Here is an 11,062-nt window from a genome sequence, read left to right as displayed (position 1 = left end):
GGTTTTTTCACCCCTAACATTGCCTTCTTTTAGATTGCGCAAAATAGATGCACCTGAAAATTTATAACAACATATAAAGTACTAACTACAAATTCAGGTTGTTATTAATTTACACAGAAAATATATAGGGTAACATACGACTTGCAGTGGACGTGGTTTTGCGCATGCGTGAATTTTCTGCAGATCCAGGTGTGGAATAAGAGTAATCTGTAGAAGCAATATATTCAAAAATAGCTATTAAAAGTTTTTAAGATCATTTAGATATAGCGGTAAGGTGGTAACAAATAACTTACCAGACTCATTGATCGTAGGTGGGCAAAAATTTTCAGTTTCGGGTGTCCTTAATGTTACATTAGTCGCTGTAACGTATGAACTGTTAACACTTGGGAAGGGCACACCTAATTCAAAACACAAATGTAAAAGTTTATTTAACACAAATATAAAAGTATATTTAGGGAGTATGGATAAAAAAAGGAAATAATATAATACTAAATGTAACTGTTAAAGAAAAACATGTAGTTCAAGAAATGCTGCACTGTTATGTGACAAAAGGACATACCAGTAACAGGAGTTGAAGTTTGGGGCATTCGAGCTTGAGAGTTTGACGCAGAAACAGGTGTGCTGCTACAATAGCCTGCAGAGAAAAAAATTAACAAAATTTCTCTATAATATTACATATTATACAACACAAGTAGAACACCTTTCATTTGTAGAGGAGTCGTACTGTTGCACATTAGAGATTCATTGATCGTAGGTCGGCGAATATTTCCAATTTCAGGTTTCCTTAATGTTACATTACTCGTTGTAACAGATGAACTGTTAACACTTGAGAATGGAATACCTAAATCATAATTAAAGCTATTATTAGACAACTTAAAATTTCAGGTACCATTATGATTACCCAGAAGGACAGAATAATTTAAGACAAAGGTGCATTAATACCATTATGGAGTGCAAAGTTGGAAATACCTTTATGATGAGCAAAGTTGGAAAAATCTGACAGAGGAAATCTAATAGAAGCCGAGTTTAAATTTGATTTGTACACATTTGCACTATGTGAGTTACTTGATTGCACACAACTACATGATAAGATAAAAAGCATTAATTTGATGTTCAAGAAATATATGATACATTTGTATTTAGATATAATATACGTACGGACTCAATTCTGAATTGGAATGGTGATTCCTCCTACTATCTGAAGTGGAGTTCTGTCCTCCATTTGGGTCAGTGAAATCCATACTTGAAACAGGACACTCTGAATAATTTTTAACCAAAAAACTATTAATAAGCCTTAAAGAGAAAACAACTACAATAACATGACCTTCCACAGAATAAAACACGCTATTTACTTAAATCTTTAACCAAAATCAATTACATCAACAAATTATATCAAACATTATCATCCAACAAACCAAATGATAAAAGCTTAAATTCTTACCTTTGACAATAACATTACTGATATTCTGGGAGGGTAAAATGTTACAGTTCTCTTTGTTTCCTAAACAATTCTTCCTGTATTTTCGTGTGTGGGAACTCTCTTCATGATAAAGAATAAACATTAGGAATCCATAAAGAAAAAGAATAGTAGCACACATCTATATCAATACATACCTCGAAAATCTTGAAGAGTACGAAAACTATTAAACGACAGATGATCATAGCTTTCCTTTAAGTAGTAAGGACAAAATTCAGTACAGAAATTAAAAAATAAGATGAGTAATTAAGTACACGAAAGAACACAATTTCAAAATCTTACCTCTTTCATTGACGAAGTTAGATAGTAGAACAACTAAGAAACAGAAAATCAGAAGAAAAGAGGACAGAAAATATCAAAGATTTGGAATGAAAAGAACATACTAATTTCGAAGTCCTGGGGTATAAACCTGCAAAATAATTTTTCGTTATTACATGGTAAAGAAAATTAGCTAAACAACTTAAATAACAATCTAACATGTCAAGCATAATATACAAAATAATTTGTTAAACACCTGACATTGAAAAAATAATCAAACTTTATGTATAGATTACATACCTCACAACCTGCGAAAGATTAGAAGATCAGATCATGGTTTAAAGAATCATTGGGTTTGATGTATGAAAGAGAAGAGAGAGATATATTCGATTCAAAATTCAAATTAAAACTCAATATATACAATGTACAGAAAATTTGAATTATCGGGATGTGTGCATCAAAATGGGTTCTGTTTGTTGTTTGAAAGTAAGTGGAAGTATGTTTTTGACTATTTTTAATGGCATTTTGTGTAAATATATATGAAGTCATGGGATATGGGGTGTAAAAAGCCTTGAAATTTGTGGAATCAGGATTTATGATATATATAGATTTTACTTTGAGGGGTTGGAATATCAATTTTTGTATCTCTGAGGTGTAGTGGAACTTTGAGTTGCAGAAAGACGAATATAATAATTGCAAGTGTTGATAATGGGCCTGTTTGGCCACGCAAAATAAAAGGTTTATTCACTTATAAGTCCGTAAGTATTTATAAAAAAGTGGTTGTCGACCCAATTTATAAGTCAAATTTACAACTTATAAACTGATAAGTTAAATGTTAGCGGTGACGTATTTTTTATCAACTTATTTTTAATTTTCAATTTTTTACTAATTTTTATTTTAAATTTTATGTCTTTACATGTCTTTCTAATTTAAAATTTACGAATTAAAATAATTATATTTAAAATTTTTTATTTTAATTTATTTAAGTTAAAAAATTCTGACGTTTAATCAAAAACTTATTTAACTTATAAGTATATATCTACTTATTACTTATTACTTGTATTTATTACTTGTATGTGCCTGTCCTATCACTAGGAGATAAGTAATGTGTTTTTAAGAATATCACACTAAACGTGTGTAATGTACAGTTCATGCAACCAAGTACATACAAGCAAATAACAGCTCTGCAACATTCCCTCAACTAATTGGGATTTTTTTTGTTCCGAGTTGCATATACATTGCAGTATTTTTTGGACACTATGTTGTTAATGATTTATCACAAAAATGTTCTAAATGTAACCAACTCTACTAATCTACCAGAAATTCGGAAAAAGAGACGGACACGGTAAACCAATGTTCATATTACTTCAAAACTCATAATATGGTCCCTTCAACATTGTTGATGGCTTTCTTTGCAACCTTGAATTTTTCTGCAAAAGATTTTTGGTTGCTAACTACATACTTGCTTATGAAAAACTCGATTCCACTCCGCAGGGATTCATAATCGGGGGTGACTGCTATACGTGTAAATATATTCCAGATGAGCCTATCTGGAAATGCGAAGATGGCCTCAAATAGCATTCGGAAATGCATGATTCTTTTCGGAGTGAGTTGGTGTATGTCATGAAAATCAACAACCTTCAGGACTGCAAGGGAGATGCTAAAAGAGGCAAGCATCTCACCAATAAATTTGGATAGGTGCATTGATCTGATCAGCTCCATCGACTCCATTTCTTTAAAATGGTCCCATAGGCAGTACTGAATATAAAAAAAAATAGAGAAAAGTTAAGGAAAATAATACAAGCTCGAAATAAATGGAGATAGGGCGCATACCCCCCCCCCCAACAAAAAAAAATTAAGAAAAACAAACTGGTCTCTCGTACATGGTAATGTTCCTAATGGACAATATTTGTATGTAGTTATACACCCGCTATAAGTTGTTTTCTATAGCACATCTAAACACTAACATGAATTAATCCCTGCTGCTCAAATGGAGGAATAGTTTTTCTACATGAGTCATTCATGACCTTTAGAAGACTAAAGTTCTTAGTAGTACACTACTGCCCAAAAATATGTGTAGATAGATGCAAGTTCACCCATTGAAAGCCTTTCCACTAAAGCAGATAAAACGGCTACTATCAATACTTGAACGCCATGGATGACATAAACTCATCAATTGTTAGAGATTTCTATTTTAAAATGGATTTTTTGAATAGTGGTAAAAGAGCATGTTGTTACACGCAAGCATAAGTTCTTTGACAGAGGGATGTTCATATTGATAAGCTTTCAATTGGCTAGAATCCCTAATAATCCACAACAAGAGTATAAGGAACCCATAAGAGGGAAACTCCCAATCACTATGATACGGGGACGGGTAAGTGCCCCCGAAAACACTGAACACAGATGCAAAACTAGGAACCATAGACAGAGACCTATATGTTTAGAAAACAATAAAATAAAAATCCAAAACAAAACCTCCTAAAATACTCAAGACATAAAAACAAAAATGGTAACTAGAATTAATTAAGCATCTTGTCATCCTTCAATTATCCAGCAAATTGGAAATCAAATACTACAGTTTATATCAAAATGAGCCAAATGAAATAATTTTTGTTTGTTTATAGCACATATAATACCTGCAAAGTGAACTTGTGATTTTTGTCATGGCTACAGAGCTTTGAGGCCAAAACGCAGTAGTACTTATTGAAAACTTTCTCCTGCAGGCAGCAGTCCACAATGATTCGCATAATCTCTCTGTCCTACAAATTTGAACAGAGAATAATATACCTTATAATGCTGTAAGATAAAGACAGAAAATTAACGACAAGCTATCGGGGGAAGGGGGAGGAAGCTACCTGTTTCCCATGTAAATCTAATCTCAAAAGTTTCTCAAAAGTGTCAATGTAGTCTTCCCCACTCATTACTATACAGAAGATTGCCCTTCTCGCATCTGTATTCATCCGTTGTGCAGCAGCAAGCTGAATCATCTTCTGAGTTTCTGTTACCTCCAAGTCAGCTTTGTCAGCAATCTCTTCGACATTGTCTCTGCCCGACGACATTTCTCCTGACGACCACCATTGACCTTTTTTTTGAGAATCAAGAAGCGTGTTCCAATTAACACCTCGAATTATTACTTCATCTACTTTCAACTGCAGAAATATTTAAAGAAGAATGATGAATTTGGTGAAACAGATATAATGTTAATATGTGCAAGATCAACATGTTAGATTATGTAGAAATTAATAAATGAAGCAAGTAAAACATAATATTAATGAAGTCCAGTATTAGGGAACAGTGCGAGTGACATCTCACAGATATCACTTTACTTCAGATAGCTGTTTCATCCTTAATTCCTAAACTTGACTTCACAGCTGCTGTTATAGTTTTATGTGTTTGAAAAATTTGTGCAATCATGGATCAGGATAAATTGATGAAACACATTATAAACCATAAATCATTTGGCTTTTACTTCATATTGCAGGGGAGATCTCGAAAAATATGAAAGATCTGCCTCGAGCCGTACAAGATTACCAACTTAAAATTCCCGTCGTAATCAAAAGCTTTCTCCTCTTATTCCTCCTCATCCACGTTAGTTATTGATAATATTACAGAAGTCAGTCCTAGAGAACTTGACGTAGATGCATCCAATCCAGATACATATTTCCAATCAATCTAATCCATTGTTTAAAATGAGAAAATAAATTTAACCAACTAGTCTAGGCACCAAGAAACACTCTGACAAGTGCGCACCTATGAGCCTACAGGACAAGAGGCGCTAATCCATCCACCAAAATCTTAGTCTATCAGGATAGAAGATTGTTTAGATGTTCAGACAAAGTACATTCAGAATTAATTAATATTGATAACAGACATTTTAGATTTTGTGTAGTTCACGCCTCTTTTCTATGCACCATGGAAATGATATACATGACTATACTGAAACTTCTAATGAATCCAATAAATAGGTATCTCGACCTTTTGTAGCCACTTGTTTATCCTGGTGTGCTGCACATTCTCCTCTTTAGGCTTTTTTTTGTTGTTCTTGATATCACAGATGGTTTCAAGCATAAACTCCATCTGCAAGTAAAAGTCAGTGAGATAATAACAGAGAAGAGAAAATAATATTAAAACTTCAAAAATAGTATAGTAGGCATACTCTTTTGCCACTCTTGCTTGCGTCGTCACTTTCTGATTTTGACTTCAACTCATTCACTCTTTTCTGTACGTTAACAATAAAATCTTTCATAGCAGCGGGATCATCACTCCTCAGTTTCATACCACAAGCTGTTTAGAACAAGCAGCTTAAAAGTGACACATCGGAGTTATGAATGCAAATTTATCATTTAGTATAAACCAGATGCCATGAAAGAAAAAGTTCAGGGAAATAGATTATATTATAACATGTAAAAGCCAACTTTGTCTTTCAGTTAGCTACTAGCTTACATCCCGTGCATCTCACGGATTACTTTTAATTTTTTTTATAAGCATTAAAATTAGAGTAGATGTTTTAGAATTTAGAAATTAGCCCAAAACTAAAATTAGATACCGTAATAAATAAGCCTTAATAAAAAAAGTTAGGTATCAAAATTCAAGTAAAAAAAATAAAAGTACCAAAAATAAAACTAGTTCAGTAAACAATAATTAAGTTAGGATAACTAAGTAAAGAGTTAATCACCAAAATACTACATTTCCAAAGGAGATGGCCCTAACATACCGACCAGATGCTGAGTTTCGTGTAGCGTATCAATTTTTAAAAATTTTTGGGGTGTTGCACCGTTTCGTGTAGCGTATTAGGGGGTGATACGCATCTTCCAAATGCGTATCAGCCTATCAGGGGCTAATACGCAACTTGGAGATGCGTATCAGGGCTGATGTCCGCGCATAACCCCTGATACTGCAGACGATTTAGAGTGGGCCATATTTTTGGAATGTGGTAGGCAGGTCCATGAAAATTGAAAATGTGGCATTTTGGTGACAAGCCCTAAAGTAAACACAATTAAGTAAAGACAGTACCGACCAAACTTTTAATGTTTCGGATTTAATAATATGGTGTATATATACAAGTACATATTCAACACATGCAAGATAACGTCATCCATAAACTCATATCCTTTTTAAAAGTACCAACGCTATAGATACATGCAACCAATAGTAATAACTGAGTATATAAAAAAGCTTACATTGTAAAACGGTTAAGATAATAGAAACATCAACTTCCGTTAGCCGTTTGCTCAGCATTGCTATGAAATCATACATTAAATCACTGAAAGTATCAAAAGTAGGACTACAGTTATGACTAAGCTACAAAAACAGAGAGAAAACTTGAAGAAATTTTACGGAAATGACTAATTATTAAAAAAGAAAAATCCTTAATTAACTATGCATGACAATGAGCTCAATATTTAATGGGGGCTGCATAATACTACATGAAATGCTGGTGCCAATTTCTGGTACTCAACCTTAAAGAGGAACGGAGGTGAAGAATTTTTACAGATGTTATATATTAGTTTATATAGTTTTAGTTTAGAGAGGATTAAAATTCTTTGTTAATGTTTCATGTGGGACTAGTTTATTTATTAGCAGATTATAATAAGCCATTGACGGGCCGTAGTTTATTAGGTTCTTTAGTTAAGTAATCTATTCTCTATATATAATAATGTGATCCCCGCATTTTTTAGCTTTGATAACACTCTTTTTTCTCAGGAATAATATCGACTAATTATTCTTGGGTATAACTCAATGCTTATTATTTGCTTTAATCTTCTTTTCCTACATCATAACCTTTTCAAGGCTATTATTTGGCCAGCTTGTATAGGTCAAAGCCTAATACACTCAGGGCCAGATAAAAGAAAAACATTGTAAAATTGGTAGTATCTCTATACACAATTTCAGGCCTGATAATTTACATAAAAAAAACTGATTTCCAATCTGAAAGCAGGTCAAGGGCCACAACATTTGTAGAGTCTTTTGTTATACTACGATTGTCTTGAAGAGTTAGATCCTGGCTCAGGATCCGTTGAGTCGGCAAAAATATTCGTGGAGTTCAAAGAGTTTAGGCACATTTATCTAACATAACACTTACATAGAACTTAACATAAACATAATAACCCTATGCTGACCATAACATAATCAGTGACTCAAGGAGATAAATTTGAGTACCCGCCTTGAGCAAACTCCAAATATGTATAAGTAGGAGAACAAGAGAATCAGATTTCGCAACGAGAGATTGTCCTCCTTCGTGTACTCATCCTGAATAGAACACTCAACTTGTTAGTCTCTTTCAGATGTTAGCTTAATAAGCAAGATACGAAAATTTCACCCACACTTTGGCAACAGATATATAAAATATTATAAACTCTAAAAAGTGAATTCATGGACGCGAACATAATCTGCAAAGAAGAACATACTAATTATAATTATTTACCTCAAAAGCTCTGGCAAGGGAAGCAAGAAGCTTTGCACCAAAATCAATCCCAACCATACAACACATACCAGCAACAAAAGCTGCATGAACTGCAGCATACCTTGGGAAACACATACAAATAATGTCAGGAAACAAAAGCGACACCTCGAGACATGAGGATTAAAAGATTAGGCACAGATAGAACCATACCTACCTTTAATTTTAAATGTTAAACTACAAACAAATTTAAATTACACAAGTACGCGATTGGGAAATTTAGAAACACGCAAACAACAAAATACATCGAAACAAATTACATCGAAGAAACTGATTAATCCATTTGGGAAACATCTATTTTCCCCTTCAAAAGAACCACTTAGAGTAAAAGTATGATATATTGATCAGATATGGAGAAGAATGTGCAGTTCTGGAATTACAAATGAGGGCTAACTTGAGTTAAAAAAAAAGTTTAACAAAATTCAGTATAAGGTTTAGAAAATTTTCTAACTGTTCATTGCCACGAGGACCGCTAGAACATGCTGCCAAGACCTCAGCACTGATAATTTCGGAACCAATACTGCGACCAACATCCTGCAAGAAAGGATATCACTAAATGAATCTACATTGCACAACATTTTTAGCATTACGGTTTATAAGAGATTGCACGAGTCAAAGATTTGTGAAAGATCAACATTGTTAATACAGTATCCAGGGAGATAACGCAAGAAAAATATTATTTACCCAAATAACTTGCAAACTGAAGGTCTGGTATCATCTGGTACCACCAAATGAGAAACCGATTGTACAAGCTCAACTTGATAAAATATGAATAAAAGTATACATATCAGGCTGAAAACTTGTACATTGTTCATTATTTATATTTTCATGTTTTACTTGTCATTGGTCAACAACAATAGTAAAACTAGATTAAAAAAATACTACAAAAGCATACATATTAGTGCATATTCCGGTGGGCCGTGGCTATTGTATAAAAATTTACTCGTTAAAAATGGTGAGTAAAACAAGGTGTTTGAAGTCCAAAGGCTTACACGAAAAATTGTGGAAACTTCCCCTGTTATCGCTTCTACGTTAGATTCTGACAACCTATTTAAGAGACCTGCAACAAGAAATTAAGTACAAAATATATTAGAATCCAGAGATCTTATTCATGCACAATTTAAATTCAGTAACTGAGTAAATCATCCCAGATTCCATACCTCTTACACGTCTACGTATTTGAGGGTGATCATTTGAATCATTTCTCCCTTGAGATCTCAGGTGAGGAGCAACATATTTCACATGCTTTACTGCTGCTGCAGGTGCCTTGCTGGGAACTTTCTCGGGCTCAACTGCATCCTCAGAAAACGAAGGTTCAGAATGACCAACCATAGCATCAGGCGCCATCTGAGCATCGTGTTGTTTTGTGCCCTTCTTTTTACGCTTTCTACGAGTAGAGCAATTCTCAAGAGTCTTCTGAGTATCTTCCTCAGCACCTGTAATCTCCTCGTGTGCAGAAGGTAGCCCCTCAAATAGCATATTCATGTCATCATCGTCTCCCTCAAAAAGCATATTCATTTCATCATCATCTCCTCTTAATCTTCCATTTTTCACCTTCAATTTTTTTGCAAGTTTCTTTTCCAACTCCATATCCTCCTCAGCAGACACAAAATCCCTCTTCCGGTCCATTTCAAGAAACTCTTCAAACTTAGATTTCTTAACCGAACCCTTTTTCCTCTTCACATTCTTTGACACATTAACATTAACAATCTCCTCTGCTTCCATTTCATCCACAGACTCCTCCACTTCAAAAGGCTCCTCTAACCCACAATCAACATCATTTTCACAATCCTTCGACACCTCTCCCAAACCACGACCATCATCTCCCAACTTCACACCCTTCAACTTCTCTTTCTTATTTTTCTTCTTCACTTTCCACGATTGCTACAATCAACAAAACCAAAACAATTACAAAAACCAAACTAAACAAACAAAATCCCAAAAACACAAAAATAACAAATGGCATCATACTTGATGATCAACCCATGAACTAAACTTCTTATTCTTCTTCTCTAACCGGGCTTCTTTTCTCCGCTCTCTACGAGACTTATCAGCAACCTTAACATCTACATTCATAAAATGCACAATTAAAATCATATCTTTCAAACAAACAGCCATTCAAAACACTAAATTAAAATAAACCAAAACACCAAATTCAAAGAAAACAAAAAAAGAACTTACCCATTATTCAGTAGGCTATTATAATCAACCTACAAGCTGCCAAAGATAAAAAAAGATCAAATCTTTAGTTTGAAACATAAATATCAGCCAAATAAACAAACCAGTTGACAAAATAAAGCTAAGAATTATTACAAGTGTGTGCAAATATACACATGTGTGTGAACGAAACATGTACATACCAGATAGAATTAAAGTGTGGTGGTGTGTGTTTGTAATTAGGGTTTAAGAAAGTGATGAATGGGGTTTACAAAGTGAAACCATCAGTTTGAAACCCAAGGATGTGAAGCTTGTTTGTTTTTCTAAAGTTTGTTGGGCCATGGGTTTAAGCCTCTTGGGCTTTGAGACGCGTCGGTGAGAAAACTAACAGTCTAAAATAGCAACTCTATGTGATGTTGGGCCTTGTCTAGCACACACCCAACGCTTGTAATACTCCATATGCTTTCATCTGAGACTGTGTCCGGGAAAGACGGGCAGCCCCGTAAAATATAATGAGCTAAAATTTTGTTAAACCTGTAAGGGTTTATACTCCACTAATGTTAGCTATGTTCATTAGCTATATCTAGAATATTACTTTATTTTTTATTTTAAATATACAATTAAAATAAATTTAAGTTAATCATATTCAATACAATTTAAAATAAAACATTTATTTAAATTAAAAATATTTAATAACGATATTTTTATTT

General features: G+C 33.7%; 1 protein-coding gene across 1 annotated transcript; it reads right to left on the bottom strand.

Moving 5' to 3' along the window:
* Positions 1-2,869: 2,869 nt before the first annotated feature.
* Positions 2,870-10,669, bottom strand: LOC141671887 (uncharacterized). The gene is made up of 14 exons (XM_074478313.1): positions 10,556-10,669; positions 10,377-10,412; positions 10,167-10,261; positions 9,356-10,079; positions 9,188-9,255; positions 8,647-8,729; positions 8,160-8,259; positions 7,899-7,984; positions 6,916-6,998; positions 5,892-6,019; positions 5,711-5,812; positions 4,591-4,884; positions 4,372-4,494; positions 2,870-3,493 (listed from the first exon to the last, which is right to left on the bottom strand). Exons 2-14 carry the CDS (start codon positions 10,378-10,380, stop codon positions 3,110-3,112), a joined length of 2,274 nt encoding a protein of 757 aa, XP_074334414.1. The 5' UTR covers positions 10,381-10,412; positions 10,556-10,669; the 3' UTR covers positions 2,870-3,109.
* Between the last annotated feature and the right edge of the window lie 393 nt (positions 10,670-11,062).

This window comes from Apium graveolens, chromosome 7 (assembly GCF_009905375.1).
Source record: "Apium graveolens cultivar Ventura chromosome 7, ASM990537v1, whole genome shotgun sequence".
In the NCBI taxonomy this organism is placed as follows: domain Eukaryota; kingdom Viridiplantae; phylum Streptophyta; class Magnoliopsida; order Apiales; family Apiaceae; genus Apium; species Apium graveolens.
Note: the sequence above shows the minus strand (reverse complement) of the source record. Positions and strands in the feature narration are given on the sequence as shown.

Excerpts from the sequence above, each read along its gene's own strand:
- LOC141671887 (XM_074478313.1), bottom strand. Across the intron at positions 9,256-9,355 it reads AATACGTAGACGTGTAAGAG|GTCTCTTAAATAGGTTGTCA; the intron begins GTATGGAATCTG and ends TTCTTGTTGCAG. Across the intron at positions 3,494-4,371 it reads ATCACAAGTTCACTTTGCAG|TACTGCCTATGGGACCATTT; the intron begins GTATTATATGTG and ends TTTTATATTCAG.